At 55.7% G+C, this 16,550-nt stretch overlaps 3 protein-coding genes across 4 annotated transcripts; 1 reads left to right on the plus strand and 2 right to left on the minus strand.

Moving 5' to 3' along the window:
• Positions 1-628: 628 nt before the first annotated feature.
• On the minus strand, positions 629-8,628 carry NSFL1C (NSFL1 cofactor). The gene is made up of 9 exons (XM_032127319.1): positions 8,494-8,628; positions 7,677-7,774; positions 7,026-7,100; positions 5,734-5,899; positions 5,318-5,410; positions 4,544-4,653; positions 3,984-4,121; positions 3,319-3,483; positions 629-2,369 (listed from the first exon to the last, which is right to left on the minus strand). The coding sequence occupies exons 1-9, from the start codon at positions 8,593-8,595 to the stop codon at positions 2,207-2,209; spliced, it is 1,110 nt and encodes a 369-aa protein (XP_031983210.1). The 5' UTR covers positions 8,596-8,628; the 3' UTR covers positions 629-2,206.
• A 421-nt stretch (positions 8,629-9,049) lies between these two features.
• On the minus strand, positions 9,050-11,302 carry LOC116452667 (signal-regulatory protein beta-1-like). The gene is made up of 5 exons (XM_032127318.1): positions 11,146-11,302; positions 10,453-10,809; positions 9,931-10,242; positions 9,433-9,780; positions 9,050-9,280 (listed from the first exon to the last, which is right to left on the minus strand). The coding sequence occupies exons 1-5, from the start codon at positions 11,210-11,212 to the stop codon at positions 9,081-9,083; spliced, it is 1,284 nt and encodes a 427-aa protein (XP_031983209.1). The 5' UTR covers positions 11,213-11,302; the 3' UTR covers positions 9,050-9,080.
• A 414-nt stretch (positions 11,303-11,716) lies between these two features.
• LOC116452671 lies at positions 11,717-14,851 on the plus strand. 2 transcript variants are annotated; one of them, XM_032127326.1, is made up of 5 exons: positions 11,717-12,015; positions 12,955-13,311; positions 13,434-13,632; positions 13,997-14,036; positions 14,366-14,851. In XM_032127326.1, exons 1-5 carry the CDS (start codon positions 11,802-11,804, stop codon positions 14,492-14,494), a joined length of 939 nt encoding a protein of 312 aa, XP_031983217.1. In that variant the 5' UTR covers positions 11,717-11,801; the 3' UTR covers positions 14,495-14,851. The 2 variants fall into 2 exon arrangements, with proteins under 2 accessions (XP_031983217.1, XP_031983218.1); XM_032127327.1 differs by having other exon boundaries at positions 14,369-14,851.
• Positions 14,852-16,550: the final 1,699 nt, after the last annotated feature.

Genomic DNA, 16,550 nt, shown 5'->3' on the forward strand with positions numbered 1-16,550 from the left:
TGTGAAACTTCCCATCGGTGAGCACAGCAAAACCTTGGGATCAGCAGCTGGAGGAGTTGCTGTCTGGCTGCCAACGCTCATTGAATTTGGAGGCACCAACACGGCCCCATCCAAGGACCACGGACACCAGCTGGGCACCACCTCGGTGCTCTGATGCCCCTGGCTAACAAAGGCAGAAGCAGGAGACAAGTAATTGCACCCTTTCTGTTAGATAAACTTTCTTTCTGGGTCTAGCGGTACATCCTGTCCAGCACTCTGGAAGATGTTGTCCCAAGTCCCCAAAATGGCACATGTGAAGATCAGGACACAAGAACTCCACAAGGCAGTTGTGACTCTATTTAGCTCCGAGGGAAATTCCCTTTCTCAGTTCTCTCTGCACTGTTCACACCGGTTACTCACTTGTCATAACATACACCAGCAAGTGATGCACAGGCAGGTGAACCCCAAGCTCTCCTGTCACAAAAATTAATCTTTAAAAATGCTGCTGAGAGGTTGAACCTCATTTAGCAGAAGACAGCTCAGCACAGGAAATCTGCTCGCAGAACAACCCAAAGAGGAGACACCCTCATGAACATGATCCAAAATCCGGGACCAGATGGCAGCTGTTATTAGAAAGGGTCAAACGCTGTTTTCCTGTTTGTGGGCTTTTAATGGCAATTTTCACAATAATTTACAAATTGGTTGTTACGCACACTCCATGTCCGTTTAGTAAAGAAAAATGGGAGTTAATTCAGCTCTCAGTTGAGAAACTGCTGTAAAAATGCCCTTGCTGAGGGCTTCTCTCTGCTCCCACTGGTTTGTGTTCTACAGGCAGCCAAGTGAGTTCCTCATGCTGAACCTGCCCAACCTGCTGGCCCTCCCCAGCCTGCTCCTGAGCTCCCTCCGCTCGCACCAAGGGCAGGACCTGGAAGTTTCCGAGCGCTGAGAGGGGTAGAGTGACGGTGCAGAGGCCACGGGGCTCATGTGTGTCCAAGGCAGGATAGGGAGAGAGTGTTCCCAAGGACCCCGCTCCCAGGGAGCCGGTGGCTGCAACCCACGACCCAGCACAGCTCTGGGCTCTGCTTGGAAGCCCTGAACAAAACCAGAAGCAGCTGAGGGGCAGTGCAAAGTGCCGTGGCACAATATTCCATGGCAACTATGCCAGCGCTGCCAGTGCCTCGTGTCTGGGCATAAGGAATTCACCCACAGGATTCTGTTCAAAGGAGGGAAAGAGATGGGAGACCTGAGCCCAAAACAAACAGAACAGACCAACGCTGGAGAATTCCAGGAATTCAGCCATGTTAGTCCTCAGCAGAGAAGAGGAAATACATCAAAGGGTACCACAGCCTTGAGTTTTTCCACCCAAGCTGTTGCAATCATCTCAGTAATTCACCTCTCAGGACAAAATTTGCTTTCCAGTAAGACAGACTCTGTTTGCCTTTTACTTCCAGTCACTTCAAGCTGATTCAGCTTTGCGCCTTCTTGGAAAGAAGTCAGCAGCAGGGTTTTTCTAAAAGAAATGCAATACAGCAATTTAAACCTGCAGCCAGCCTGGCCTGTCGGGAAAAACAAAGGCAGAGCAGGTGGGGACTGCAATGTATGCCCCAAGAGTTCTGCTGAGGGAAGGAAAGTCAGGGATTTCTCTCCAGAAAAGCATGGGAAGTGTTAAACCTTGCACCTCACACATGTCGGAGTTTTCCCCACACTGAGCTCTTTCACAAAGACTTCCCCCACAATGCTTTTACAGGAGTGTAACCATTAACCTGACAATCAGATCACCCATTCTCAGATAAGTTTATATTTAATGTGTGAAAAAAAAGGGAATACTTTGCAGCAGTCCCTGGAGGGAAGAGAAAGAATTGTGGTGAGCAGTCCACTGACAGAAACTGCTCCCTGGAGTTCCCTTCCCCCTTGCCTTCCTCCCCTCTCTGAGTGCAGTAACTCAATCCACAAGGTAACTGAACTCTCCTGAGGGAATCTGGGGCACAACAGGCTGCAGCTCCTTTCCAAACGAATTCATTTCGTTTATTTATTTTAAAGTCCACTGATCATCATCATCATCACAAAAAAACCCCATGGGAAATGCAACTAAAGAGAAAAAAAGTCCAACCAAGACCTAAGAACCCAGAGCTATGAGCAGATGTGGGCCTGCGTGGCACGGCGCCGGCGCACGCGCGGGAGGAGACAACCCCATGCGCCGCGGTTGTGTGGCCAGAGCCGGGGTCCTTTATGTCAACCGCTGAACGATGACGGCGTTGAGCAGGTTGGCTTCCTTCAGGGTCTGGTTCTCATCAGTCAGCTCTTTATTGGGGAAGGTGGTCATGAGGACGAAACTGGTGGCAGCCATCGCTGGCCGAGCATCTACTATGAAGAGCCGGATGTCACGGATCCTGTCCAAAGGGATCAAACGCACAGGGTGATGCTGTTACTGCGCAGCCTGGACAAATGACTGCTCTCCCCAGAGCGTGCAGCCCTGCAGTGCTGCATTTATATTGCAGCTCTCACCACAGGCCACAGCAGGCTATTCTGATTCAACCCGGTCCCATTTATTGAAATAGCAGCAGTTGCCTTCTGGGCTACAGACTCAGCTCAGTGTTCTCTGTCCATGTTGTCTCTGTTTCAGCTGTCAAACTGAAAGCCTCCAAACCCTTCACGATGAACAATTAACAAACTGACACTTGCTGAGCTTGTCACACACAGCAGAACCCAGAGGATTTCAGCTCCTGTGAGCAGCCACACAGTGACACAGGATCCATTTCCTGAACTCAATCACAGAGGTTTTTTTAACTTTTTGCCCTGAGCTTGACTCTTATAAAAACTGGAGGAATGAGTACAAATGATGAGATCAGGAAAGTGAGAAGGATTTCAAGAGAGCAGTGGAATGAAGCATATCTAAGCCAACTTTGCTCGTCGAAAGAAACAGAATTGTGGTAAGAGCATCCCTTAATGCTTCATTCAGCCCAGGGAACAGCCCCACAGAAAAGTCTAAACTGCATCAGAATAACTGAACCAGGTTCCTAATTATCTGCCAGTTTCCAAAGCCTTTGGAAGAGATTCAGTTTTTTATAGGAGATATCAAGGAAAGTTCTGCTGGTAACACTTACGCTCCAAGATGTCAGATCACTGGCTATGATCTGTCCCAATTTGGAAAGCAAATCCTACCCAACAGTTAGCAACTGCCTTAAAAACACTCACAACAATTTCATTCCCTTTCACCCATGCAGAAGGATCCCCAGAGCTCCCTCTGGCATGCTATCCAGGATTTTAACACCTGCTCCACCCGTGCCCTGGCTTGCAGTGCCGTTTAGGCCTTGCCTGTGTTCCCTGTTGTGCTCATACCTGTGACTGTGGTTGAACTTCTGGACCAGGCGCCCACCGTCAGCGAGCCGGATCTGGATGTTGGTGACGGGCTCCGACTCATCGATCACAATGGCAGAACTGGCTTTGGCTTCATTCTCTGCCTGCTGGGCTGGCGAGCTGGTGCCCATCACCTGGGGCGCGGTGCTGCCAACAGGGAGACGCAAGGTGAGCTGTTAGAAACCAAACTCACCTGGCTGCAGGGCACCAGGATCAGGCAGCGAGCTCACCGCCTGCCAGGCCCAACTACCAGAGCTCCTCCACACGAGACACCAAGCAAGCTGGAAGTGAGAATTTTTGAGTCAGCCAGTTAGTAGGAGCTTGTCTAGAAATTCACCTCTACCATCCCCTTTGGTACCACGGGTCCTCACACCCACAAGGTAACGGGAAAGTGTGACTTGGAAACACTGCTCCTACGCAACATACCGTGGAGGTTCCAAACCAGGGATCTGCCTCCTGCTAGGGGGAAGCTGGGCCACCTCACAGTACACGTCAGTGAGCCTTGTTTCCTTAGAGGAACACCTCCCATCCCACAGGCACCCAGTGCCTTTCTTTCAGAAGGATGAATCAGAAGAAGGCTCCACCTCACAAGGCTCAAGTGACTCTCTCATATTACACGTAGTAAACCAGTGTCACCATTTTCTCACCTGCCCAGCTTTTGTCCTTCTCCAGTAAAAGCTCTGAAGACACTTTTAGGTTTCACATAATCCTCATCACGGTGATCTTCCATGTCCAGGTTCACCTGTCCGCCCCGTGCTAACCTGCGCAGCTCAGCCGGGACTTCCCTGCAAAGAGAGTGTCCTAAGGCAGCTGCCTGAAGCAGCAAGGCAGGAATGTGTGGACAAAAAGCCCAAGACCTCTGGAATTTCAGGAATCACAGAGAGCCTTTGCTTAACTGACAGGGTAGTTGCACACCTCCCCACTAACAGACACAAAGGTTACTTCTCCCTGGCCCTCACCTGCAGTGACACAATGCATCAGAAATTCTCAACCCAAATATGAACATGTTTGTTTACTTCAAACTCTCAAGGCTCCACAAAGACCAAACCCACTCCCTGTTTACCTGAACCAAATGTTCAATATTAAGAGTAACTAATTTCTTGCAAGAAAGCTCAGGTGAAATGTGCCACGGATTCAGAGACCTGGATTCCACAAACACTTGTGTTTCAGAGAACAGCTGTTGCTTTTCTCCCCTCTCACTGCGTACCCTCTGCGGATATCATCGAGGAACTGGGCATTGGACGGATCCTGGTAGCTCCTCAGCTCTCCACTATCCAGACTAAATCCACTCTTCCAGAGCTTCAGTACAACGTGCACCTGCAGCAGCCCCAAAAGAACAATCAGCCTCACGGAGCATCTTGATGACAAAAAAACCAGACACGAAGTGAAAAGTTCCTGATGGGTAGAGGAGCTTCAAGGTGCAGAAAACCTTCCAGCCAGGTTTCTCTGGGCTAAGGGAAAAACCCAAAGCATTGGCTTTTATGTAATGGTCAGATGTCAATTCCTAGAAGGTGGCACCACAGTCCCCTTTTGGATAAACATGGCTGAAGAGCCAAGAATGTGCTGGGTGAGGAGCCTAAACCAGGCTCCCATCATGGCCATGACCTTGTTTGGTCACAAATCAAGCACAAGGGAATCTTGCACTGATGCTGTCGGCTCCAATCTATGGATATATATTGGATATATGTAACAATGGATAAAGAAGAGTTAATTTCCCAATGCTCTTTGCACACTATTTTTCCCAATCTGCACTTGTAAGAAAGGCTCAGATTCTTAATTAAAAGATCACCAGAAAACTGCTTACCTAAGACCTAATCATCTATTATTTTCTACTCAGAAATCCCACAGGAAGCAGGATTTACCATATTTCTGTCCTTGTGAATTTCTATCAAGCTTTGTGACTCTTGGGGCTGGCAAACTCAGTAGCTGGAGCAGAGAAATCCCTGGGGTGACAGCTACAAACCCGAGCAGAGATACTCACATCCTGAGAAGAGTTCGGTCTCCTCTCTCCTGCCACGTAAGCCGACTCCTCCTCTGGAGTAGCCCCAAGGCGATACCCTCCCCCTGCAAAAGGCTGTGAGAGGGAGGCAGGCACAGGGTTACAGAACTACACAGACCCAACAGAGCTGCTTCCCTGTCCTCAGCACCCCTGTGGGTGAACAGGGGCTTCATGGCATCAGCAACATCTACTGCCCTGCAGGCAGTGACAGCTTCAGCAAGTTAATGTGTGGCACAACAGAGCAGCTTTTCTTGCTGCTGTGACACACAAAATGGAGCTGCACTAAGAGAGGAGTCCAGACTTAGCTGCTGATTCCAGGACTCCTCAGTACCAAACAGCTGGCATGGTGGAGCCTTAACTGAAAAGGGGAACAGAAGGAAGAACTCATCCCTCCTCACCTTTGGCTTGCTTGTCTCACCACCGCTCTTGGCCGTCCGATCGACCGCCACTGCACCGTGTTCCTTGGCTCCCTTGAACAGATCCTCCACCAGCTCGTTGGGGCTCTTCTTCCTCGGAGGACCCACGATCTGCTGGCCACTTCTCTCTGAGCCGCCGGCATAAAACCTGACAGAAAGCACGCGGCTCCTGGTCAGCCCTGCCCGCTGCCTCTGCAGGACCCAGCGGGTGGGACCACAGCTCACTTGTGCAGCTCAGTGAAACCCCTTGGATCTACAAGCACTGGCTACCACCAGTGTGTCTCCCACTGCAGCCACGTGCAAGCTCCTGTACTGCAGAGACTTTCTTTTTATGTCAATTGCTGTAAATTACCCGTGGATCAATGGCAATAAAGTGGTAACAATGCTTAGACCTGGGAAGAAGAACAGCCCTGAGGGACAAGCCCAGTTTTAAACACCGCTACCAGCTCGATTACCCAGCTGAGCAAGGCTTCCAGCAAATTTCTGACCTGTCAGAGCAACATCCAGCCGGAATTCTGAGGGAAGGCACATGTTCATGCCACACAAAGGATGGATCTCAACTGGAAGCAATGGATGCGCAGTCAGTGAAGTGCAATTAAGCACTTCTGGAAGATTGGGTTTATTAGCTTCCAGATGGTTTGTAACACACAGAGTGAGCTCCCAGCTGCCTGCAGACCACGGCCCATCCAGGCTGAGCCACCCCTTCAGATACATCAGTTCCATTCCATTTACCTTGCCTGTCAACCTTAAGGGTATTTAACTACTTAGAGCTGACATTGTAGGAGACTGTCCTACTAATACTCTCTGTTCCCCCTGGAAAGGGGCCCTACATTTTTATTTCTGCCTCCACACTCCATAACTTTACCCTTAAGCAACACTTAAAAAAAAAAAAAGAACCCAAAACCAAAACCCCGACCAAAATAAACCCCCAAAACCACAAGCAGTAAGAAAACCAATCCCTGCATAATTCCCACATTTCCGTTCCCTATGGACACAAATGAGGATCTGGGCTGTTTTCTATTCTTACCTCAGGGCTTCCACATCCCACTTTAGGCTTTCTCTCAGTGCTGAGAGCTGGTGCTTACACAGCTGAGCACGTGCTTGTGCACAGGCTTTGCACTGACAAACCTGCCCTGTCAAACCTCAGACTGTTCATTACACGAATTTCATAGCCATGGAAACCCGTTTTTCAAACAAGCTGTACACAAGCAGCAAGTCCTCCCAAAAGCAGAGGGACAAACACCCAGCATTTGAGCCTTCAGCTGCTAACTTACCGCTGTCCCTCCTCCTCTTCATCATCCTCCTCCTGCGCATGCACAAGGTCTCTGAACGAGGTTACTCGATGGTCACTGCAAAAATCCAGCAAGAAGGATGTCAGCCTGGAGACACATTCCCAGCTGGAACCTTTCCCACTGACACAGGCTCCTTCTGCAAGGTGGGCTCTGTTCACCAACACCTGACCCGAGAGCACTCTTCCTTCAAGATACAGCCAGTAACTCCTCTTTAGAACTTGGCAGCATTCCCTTACCTCAAAGGGATTTGGTAAGGTAAAATTTGCTTTTTTGTTTCGTAAAATGCTTGGCTTGATCAGCTCAGGTGTCACACAAAATGAGAAAATATTCTTCCTGCAGAGATACGATCTGCTCAAATGAAAGATCACCAACAGACTGTTTCTAATGTCAAAAGATAAATCAAGCTTTTCCTGAGCAATGAGGCAAGTTTTCCTAGCTGATCTCTGGCTTACTTGTGCAATAACACCCACGCTTGTGATGTACAAACACTCAGATTTTCACAATTTCTAAAGAGCCACACAACGTCAAGCAAACCTAAACACAGAGCTACTTCTCCTGAAAACTAACATAGTCAGTGCTTTAGAAAGTTTGTTTTGTCAAGTTTCCAGCACGGAGCTGAAGCTCCCTCCTCACCTGGCTCCAGTGCCTCTGGATATGGAGCTGGGTGTGGGCTGGGGAAGGGTCAGGATGTCCTCATCACCCCCGTCCTCATAGAAACTGGCGAGTGCAATCTGGAAAGGAAAACCACCAAAGCTCCTCAGGAAAAACACACACAAACAACCCAACTGAAGCATCTGTCACGCTGGACCTCCTAAGGCACCTCACACTAAAGACACTTCATGTCATTCCCCCTGCTGCAGGTCCTGGCAAAGACAAGGCCTCAGGAGGTTGTGCTATTTGGCTGTGTCATGGCAGGACACTCACTGCTGCAGGGATGTCACCCTCCCTGTCAGGGAATGTCAGGGCCCTTCTTCTGCAGCACTTACGCAGGGGTTATGCCAAAATTACTGTTCTGAAACAGCAGCTTTTGTGCCATCCATGAGCAGACTCGGAGTTTAACACAGCCAGTTTGAGGAGAAGCAGGGACAGGAGCAGGTCAGAATGGCGGCTGACTCCCCCTCAGCTTGTTTGCTGACAGCGCCAACAGCAGAGCACTGACAACCTGACCAGCATTCCAGGAAAACCTACACAACCCCGGCAAACCCCACACCCACCGTCCCTCAGCTCGCGCTAGAAAGTGAACGAGAGAACCAGGAGGGGCCTCAGTCCCAACCAGCCCACGGCCCCGCCGCAAGGGCTGAGCCCGGCGACGAACGGGGGCGAGGCCTGAGCCTGCGGACACCGACCTCCGGCCCAGAGCTGCCCCCCGCCAGCGCCACGGCCTCCTAAGCCGCGGCCCCGCCGATCCCCGCGCCGGGCCGCGGAAGGCAGAAGGCAGCGGCGGAGGTACCTGGAGGTCCCAGCCGGCTGACTCGAGGAAGAATCGCGCTCGCTCCTCCTCGGCGCCGGTCACGGCCACGAACTCCCTCAGCGCCTCCTCCCTGTCCGCCATCTTGCCGCGGTGCAGCACCCAAACCCCGCCGGGCCGCCCCGCACCGCCCCCGCGTGCGCCGCCAAACCCGCCCGGCCGGAAACACCCGGGGCGGCGCGCGGCGCCCGGCCCGCGCACAGCGGCCCCTGTCAGCCGGGAGGTGCCACTGCACCAGAGTGAGGGCCGGACACCGGACACCGGGCACCGGACACCGGACACCGGACACTGGGCACCGGACACCGGGCACCGGACACCACCGGGCACCACCGGGCACCACCGGGCACCGGGCACTGGACACCGGACACCGGACACCGGACACCGGGCACCAGACACCGGGCACCGGACACCGGGCACCGGGATGGGCAGCACCGAGCCCCAGTGTGCGGCACTGAGTCCCGGGGATGGGCAGTACCGAGCCCCAGAGCAGGGCGGGTGTAAGGCCACAGGCAGGGGCTGTGTGACACGGAGCAGCGCACAGCAGCCTCTGCATTCGTTTATTTCCACGTTCACATGACAGTGCTGGCGGTGGCCAAGCCCTGGGACCCGGCTCGAGGAGGCAGGGACTGAGACGGAGCAGGATAGGGCAACAGCTCCTGTGCTCTTCTCTTCATGCGTTTGAAGAGGAAGAAGAGGAGACCACCGAGGAGCCCCTTCTCCAGGAGGATACAAACCCACAGGAGGCCAAGGCTGGACAGAAGACTCGCACCTGCAATGGGACAGAGGATGTGAACGACCAGGGCTCAGGGACAGGCATCCCAACCCACAGCAGGGAGCCTTTCCTGGGACTTTGAGCTTCCTCAGAGGGTGACACCACACAGCTGCCCTGGCAGGCACCCCGTCCCAGCAGCTTTGACACACCCTTATCCATCTGGGACCCCTTACTCAGTCCCCCCTGGGCCGGGTTGGAGATCCACAGGATGGCTGAGTAGTTGACAGGGGCCTGGGCATCGTGCACCACCACGCAGGTGATCGTGGACCCGTTTTTCTCCTCCGTCGCTTGCACCTCCACCTGGCGTCTCAGCTCGAACAAGCCCCGGGGCAGCTCCGATGGCCGGGAGATGTTCTCCACCTTTATCTCAATCCCGTTCTCCAGCCAGGAAACAGACATGTTTGCTGGGTAAAACTCCTTCATGTGGCAGGTGAAGGTCACGGTCTTGTTCACCTCGACGGGGCTCGGCTCAGCACGCACTTCGACACTGGGGGGAACTGGGAAGAGAGGCAGAGCTTGGTGTTTGGCATCTCCAGCTCTGCTGCCCACAGGGAGCCCTGTCCCTGCCCCAGGATCCCCTGTCCTCCTCCCAGGGCCCCCAGCCCCACAGGAGCGGGACACCCCAGTGCGAGTCCCCCAGCCCTCACCTCGCAGGGTCCTGCTGAGCTGGTACGTCCCACGCAGCGGGGCCGGCAGCGTGGAGTGCTGCACCTCACAGATGAGCTGCGAGCGGACGTCATCCTTCTGCAGGGTCACCATCACTGTGCTGGACACTCTGTAGGATTTCACCGGCTCTTCGGTGACCTGAGGCGGCTGAGCCGTCATGGGGTCCTTGTTCTTGAACCATTTCACCCCAATTTCTTTGGGAAGGAACCCTCCAGTCGTGCAGGTGAAAGGCACCGACTGCCTCGGCATCGCTCTCTGCTCAGGCCCGGACACGAGCGGGGGGCTGGGTTTGGCTGTGGGGAGAAGCACGGGGCCATCAGACCAGGCTCTGTCCCCTGCCCAGCCCTGGCCCTGCCAGGAGCAGGGTCTCCTACAAGGGCACGGTGATGGCCCATGGGATCCTCTCCTGGAGCCGCTCCCAAGCCCTTCCACATCCCTGCCCAGCCTGAGCAGACCCCGCTGGGCTGGTTCCCAGCAGGAGCTGCTCCGGGAGCCCCACTCACCTTGCACAGACACCTCTGTGCCACTTCCACGCTGAAGCACCTCCGGCACACCAGTGACTGTCCTGGCAAACTTCACGCAGTAGTAGGTGCCCATGTCCTCAGGCTCAACGTCCCTGATGTGGATGCTGAAGTCTGTGTTGGACCCAACCACTGCTCTCGTCACACGGGGTAAGGAGTCCCCTCTCTGGCCATAGACGGTCTTGTTCCCACTGCCCAAGCCCTTCAGCCACATCACAGGACCCAGTTCAGCCATTCCGGATATGGTGCAGTTCAGGGTGAGCGTCTCTCCCGCTGTCACCAGCACCTTGTCCTGGGGCTGCTGCAGCTTGAAGTTCTGATCCAGCTGGGCACCCACACCTAGGCACAGCAACAGGAAGATTTGCAATTGACAAGGGGCCCCAGGGCTGGGGCACAGCATGAGGCATCATTAGACCCTGGCTCTGAGCCTGGAGCAGGGGACAGAGAGATATTCCTGTCACTTGACCCTCAGGCTGCTGGGGACTGCAGGATGAGGAGGGCCCAGACTCTTGCTGGAGTAAACTGAACTCCTCATCTGGAGATAAAAGCAAGCTGGAAGGGAGGCATCGAGAGGAGATCCCTGGATAGCCACAGGCACAGGGAAGGACTGCCAGGCCAGCAGCGTGGGGAAGTGTGCATGGGGCTGTGTGATGGGGCTGTGCAGGCCCCACTTACCCGGGTCTCTGCAGAGCAGGAGCAGCATCAGGCACATGAGAGGCAGTTCCTGCATCACTGGAGCCATGGGTATTCCCACGTCTTGCTCCCTGATGGCTGGGCTTTGCTCCGCTGGATTCAGCTCCGTTGGACTCTGCTGGACTGGGCTCAGATGACTCAGCTGGACTGGGCCTAGCTTAGCGGGGTGCTTGGGCTCTCACCCAGCAAAGGGGAAGGAAAGGGGCCACTACCAGCCCAGTTCCCCCATGCAATCACATCCCATTTGCTTCTCAATGTCCACATCCTCTCCTGTCACAAGGCTGGTCCATAATGACGATGTCCACCCCACTTTCCCCTCAGATGTGTGCCCCGGCCACGGCCACGGCCACCGGCGCTGAGCAGTCAGCGAGAGGGGCCCCCAATCCGGCACACTCGCCCACACGTGGCCAGCCTGTGGCTCAGCACCCTGAGGTGCCAGGGGGACGCCAAGCCCTTGCCAGCAGGATCGGGGTGCAGGATGGTGTCTCTCATGGGTCGGTGATGCAGAGCAGGGCTCGGGATACACCGAGCGTCCCACATCCCGAAGCCCCGGTGCTCCTGCCCCTCACCGAACCGGGGAGGACGCAGAGCCGCTCCCCGTCCCGAGCCCAGCGCAGCCCCTCGGCGGCCGGGGAGCGATGCCAGCGGGGTCTCGGCAGGGTGATGCCCGCCGGGGGGTGATGCCCGGCGGCTCTGCCGCCCCCCGCCCGTCCCGGGCAGACACCAAAGCGTTAACCACCCGCTCGCCTCCATTTCCTGTCCCGCTTCCCCTTTTCCTTCCCGAAGTTTGGGCAGAACCGATGGCCGCGGCAGAAGCTCCGCGGCGAAGCCCCGTGCAGCGGCAGCTCTTGGGTGAGTCGGAAGTGGGGCCCCCCAGAGCCTCTCGGAGCTCCCCTGCCCCGTCTGCCACTGGTCATTAATGCGAGTGGACCGCAAAGATAAACACCGCTGGGGGGGGGGCCCAGGATGGTCCTTCCCCGACCACCTTTTGGTGTCAAACCGTCCCCGGGGGTGCAGAGCATCCCCGGCACCGGGATAGGCAGAGCCGAGTCGAGCTCCGCCGAGCCGCTGCCGAACGTATCGGGGGCTTTGGGCAGGAGAGGTTTGGAAACTGGAGGGGTTTTGGGAGGCAGGAGGGGTTTTGGGACACGGAGGGGTTGGGAAGCTGCGCTGGTCTACAGGGCTGCACATCCCTGCCCAGAACACTGACTCCTGGAAGGCTCCTGGCAGGCTCCTGGCTGTGAACCCCAATTCCTCGCAGAGCCCCAGTGATCCTGGCTGGTGTGGAACAGAGCCAGGGTGTTAATGTTTAACGGCACTCAGGAGTTTTTCCTGCTAGGAGTTTCCCTTGGCTCCCTCTGCACCTCTCTGGCCTCCAGGCAGCTGCAGCACCTCCTGCAAATGACAGAACAGGATGCGGATTTATCAAATCATAGAATCGCAGAACTATTTGGGTTGCAAAAGCCCTCTGAGATCCTCGTGTCCAATCATTAACCCAGCACTGCCAAGGCCACCACTAAGCCAGGTCCCCAAGTGCCACATCTACATGTCATTTAAATCCCTCCAGGGGTGGTGATTCCACCACTGCTCTGGGCAGCCTGCTCATTTTTGAGATTTGCCCCTTGTTCATTTTGAATCGGGTTTCCTCCCTCCTGGTGCCTGCAGGTTGTCTCTGCCACATCCCAGGGTATCCCTCAGCTGCGAATTGGGGGATACTGGGGCTTCTCTGCCTGTGAGGCAGCCCTTGCCTCGCCCCATCGCTCATCCCTGAACCCTCCTGTCTCTGCCCAGGTGTGGATGCCAAGGCGGCTCAGGGCTTTGAGCTGCAGCAGCCCCAGAAGAAGGTGGCAGTGGCAGTGGGGGAGATGCTCACCCTGAACTGCACCACGTCTGGATTCGCTGCCCCTGGTCCTGTGAGGTGGCTGAAGGGCTTGGGCAGTGGGAACAAGACTGTCTATGACCAGAGAGGGGACTCCTTACCCCGTGTGACGAGAGCACTGGTTGGGTCCGACACAGACTTCACCATTCACATCAGGAACTTTGAGCCCAATGATGTTGGCACCTATTATTGCGTGAAGTTCACCAAGGAGAGCAATGGAAAAGAGGAGATGTTTCGGCATGGAAGTGGCACAGAGGTATCTGTGCGTGGTGAGTGCAGCCCAGTGGGACACTGCTCCCAGGGACCCCATCCCACAGCTCCCACCCTGCCCACAGCAAGGTCCTGCTCTGCCCCACACCCACCACCCTCTGCTCTGCCTCTGTCTCCACAGAGACAGCCCTGGTTCCTGGCGTGGTGGCTGCAGCTGTGGTGCTCTGCTTCCTCCTCCTTGGCCTCTTTGTTGCCCTTTGCATGTACAGGAGGAAGCGCCAAGGCAGGGCGGGCAGCCCATGCCCAGCCGGGACAGTGGCCATGGGCAGCTTCTCGTCTGTCCCTCTGCAGTGCTGTGCAGGAACCCCTGGCACCCCCAGGTTTGTACTCAACACCTCTTCCTTCTGCACCCTTAAATGAGTAAACTGTCTTATCCACCTGCTTTATCTTGGCTTCCTTTCCTGTCTGGAGCAGAAATTTACCACAGAAAAAGTCCTTTACTCACAGGTTCACAGTTCTGTTCCTTCTCTCTGCATTTCATGGCAGGGAGCTCCCTGCAGCCCCTCACCATGGGTCTGAGCCCAGCCCAGACATGCAGACAGCACTTGGTCCCTACTCTCTGCCTTCAACAGGGGTATCCTGCTGAAATTCAGGAGGGGAATTGAGGGCTGTGCTGGGGGGGGGGGGGGGGGGCAACTCGGCTTCTTTTAGTTCTAATGGCCATCCTTATCCTTCCCCCCACAGTGAAGTCCTGGATAGAGAGAGCTCCCACCTGCCCAGCCAGGTAAGAGTGAGCTGTGAGTTTGGGGGAGCACATCCCATGCTGATGCCCCAGCTTGCAGGAGCTCTGCAAGACTCTGGGGCCAGGTGGGACATTGGGTGGGCAGCAGCTGCCTGCATGTGGTCTCTGCACCATAGCACAGGGCCACCTCTGCAGCTGTGGCATCACCAGCCTGGCTTGAACCTGGTTCTTAGGGTTGTCCTGTGCAGGGCCAGGAGGTGGTCTCGGTGATCCTCATGGGTCACTTCCAACTCAGGACGTCCTATGGTTTAGGGTTGTTTTTGCAAGCTTTTCCTTGCGGCAGCATTCCCCATTTGTGTGCACTTTTGCAGCAGAGCAGCAAGGAGGGGAACGACATCCACTACGCCGACCTGCAGCCCCTGCCCCCGGCCCCGCGGCGCAGCAGGAGCTCGGGCACAGCCCCCACTGAGTATGCCAGCCTCAGGGTAGCTGCCAAGTGACGCGTGGCACTGCTGCCTGCGTGGCCAGGCCGCGTCGAGGAGGAAGCAGGGATGTTTCTGCAGGGCACAATAAAGAAGAAGTGGAGCTGTTTGCATGGCACACCCCGGTCTCAGCTCAGCTCGCCATGCCCCCAGCTCAGGAGAGCTCTCCCAGGATCTGGAAGCCCTCTCGACCACAGGATCAGACCACGAGGCCAAGCACCTCCGCCTTGTGCAAGCTGTTTGGTGCTGATGACACCAGGAGGACCTCACACACGCCTGTGTCCACCAGCATGGGCCTCCACTGGCCCTTTCCCGGCTAACAGGTCCATAATTTGTGTTACCTTGTCACCACCCTCATTAAAGCCAGCAAAGAGCCATGCTGTCCAGTCCTGCTGTGCTCAGAGCAAGAGCAATAGTGCCTGTCCCACAGGGTCCTGGGGGGATGTGTGCCCCCCACAGCCCCCCCGTGCTACTGCTGAGCCCCCTGGGCAGCTCCCACCTCCCACCTGCCCCAGGCAGCTGCCCCAGCCAGGGAATCTGCTCAGTCCCATGAAACTTGTATCTCCTGGCAAGGCAGGGGGAAGGTCTCAGGAACAGCCCCTGGTGCTGCTGCCCCAGGCTGAGGCCCAGCCCTCGCCCACCTTTCCCTGCCCTCCTCAAGGGGCTTGTGATGCTGTTAAGGCCAGGGCAGCTGGTGCCAGCTGGCCCTTCTGCCCCTTCCCCTGGTCCGTGCACATCTCCAGCTCCAGTCCCAGCCAGTCTGTGCACATCTGCTTCATGCACATCTGCTCCTGCACATCTGCCCCACGCACATTCCCTGCTTTGTGCCCACGTGTTCGGTGCCCACCTCCAAGGGGAGCGGGCCAGTGGCAGGAAGCCAGAGGGCAGAGGTGGCGCTGGCAGGAAGCTGCGGATCACGCTCCACACTGGGCACTGCTGCAGCCCCCAGCAACACCCGGCCACCACATACAGCCCCCCAACCACCCATCTCCCCAGCTGTAGCAGCTGAGCTCCCACCACGTGTGGCCCCAACAGCCCCCTTGGCAGGAGGAACTGAGGCCAGAACAGGCTTTCCAGGCAGAGGAACCTGCTGCCAGCACCGCTGCCTGTGACCTTGAAAGCTGATACAGTCGCCAGTTTTCAGCTTTATCTACTTTTTTTTCTGTGAGATAAGAAAAGAGAAGTGAAACAAGACAGTGTGACCCAGGGGAGTGGGGCTGGCAGGGAGATCCTTGAGGGGACAGAATTGTCACGGGGGGGAGAAATGCCACTACGGAAATTCATTTGCACAACTGAGTAAGAGTCCTCTGCTCTGGGGATGTGAAGTGGGGACAGTTTGGGGTCAGTTCTTTCTCAGGGGCAGCTTGGGAACACTCAGCACCCTGTGGGCGTGGTGGTGGTTGTCAGTTTGCCAGGTCAGAGGTCTAGCACCTGGTCTCAGCCTGGCTCCCTCAGTGGGGGGCTGTGGGGTAGGGGTGCTGGGATGAAGCCCCTCCCAGCATCGCTTCCCAAGTGGAGCCATGGTTCATTTCCCAGCTGAGGCAGTGGCTGCTCTGAGCAGGACTTGCGTTGCCCGGGCTCTGAGCAGGACAAAACCAAAACTGGCAGAAAATCTCACATCAAGGCTGTGACCACGAGTATGTAAAATACGTGGGTGGGACCAAAACCGGGGATAGACCTCGAGGACCAGGGGAAATGAAATTCAAGGGGATTTAGGGCTTTTTAAGCACTGGGCTGAATCAGGAGGGGGGAAATCCAGTTTGATAGGAGCATATGCAAAGCAGGGAGTGAGCAGAGCCCCAGCAGAGTGCTCTGCACCTAGGAAGGGCCCAGGTCTGCAGCTTACTGCCCAGGGGAGGGATTTGGTGGTTATTAAAGGAAAATCCTTTAAGCCACCAGCCCGGGGTGTGCCTGCAGTGAAAGCACAAACAAGCGCCTGGGCACGGACACAAGGTAGGAGCGTGCCGGGGGGCAGAGCCTTGCTCGGGGGGCAGCACCAGGCAGTGCTGGGGTCATGGATTCACTGCTCATCCGTGCTGTTTTCCTGGTGCTGCTGGCTGTCACATCCCATAAG

The sequence above is a fragment of the Corvus moneduloides genome, chromosome 17 (assembly GCF_009650955.1).
Source record: "Corvus moneduloides isolate bCorMon1 chromosome 17, bCorMon1.pri, whole genome shotgun sequence".
NCBI lineage: Eukaryota > Metazoa > Chordata > Aves > Passeriformes > Corvidae > Corvus > Corvus moneduloides.

Excerpts from the sequence above, each read along its gene's own strand:
- NSFL1C (XM_032127319.1), bottom strand. The coding sequence starts at position 8,595 with ATGGCGGACAGGGAGGAGGCGCTGAGGGAGTTCGTGGCCGTGACCGGC. Across the intron at positions 7,775-8,493 it reads CAGCCGGCTGGGACCTCCAG|ATTGCACTCGCCAGTTTCTA; the intron begins GTACCTCCGCCG and ends TTTCCTTTCCAG. Across the intron at positions 7,101-7,676 it reads TCCAGAGGCACTGGAGCCAG|TGACCATCGAGTAACCTCGT; the intron begins GTGAGGAGGGAG and ends GGATTTTTGCAG.
- LOC116452667 (XM_032127318.1), bottom strand. The coding sequence starts at position 11,212 with ATGGCTCCAGTGATGCAGGAACTGCCTCTCATGTGCCTGATGCTGCTC. Across the intron at positions 10,243-10,452 it reads CACAGAGGTGTCTGTGCAAG|CCAAACCCAGCCCCCCGCTC; the intron begins GTGAGTGGGGCT and ends TTCTCCCCACAG. Across the intron at positions 9,281-9,432 it reads GGGGTCCCAGATGGATAAGG|GTGCGAGTCTTCTGTCCAGC; the intron begins GTGTGTCAAAGC and ends GTCCCATTGCAG.
- LOC116452671 (XM_032127326.1), top strand. The coding sequence starts at position 11,802 with ATGCCAGCGGGGTCTCGGCAGGGTGATGCCCGCCGGGGGGTGATGCCC. Across the intron at positions 12,016-12,954 it reads CGTGCAGCGGCAGCTCTTGG|GTGTGGATGCCAAGGCGGCT; the intron begins GTGAGTCGGAAG and ends GTCTCTGCCCAG. Across the intron at positions 13,312-13,433 it reads CACAGAGGTATCTGTGCGTG|AGACAGCCCTGGTTCCTGGC; the intron begins GTGAGTGCAGCC and ends CTGTCTCCACAG.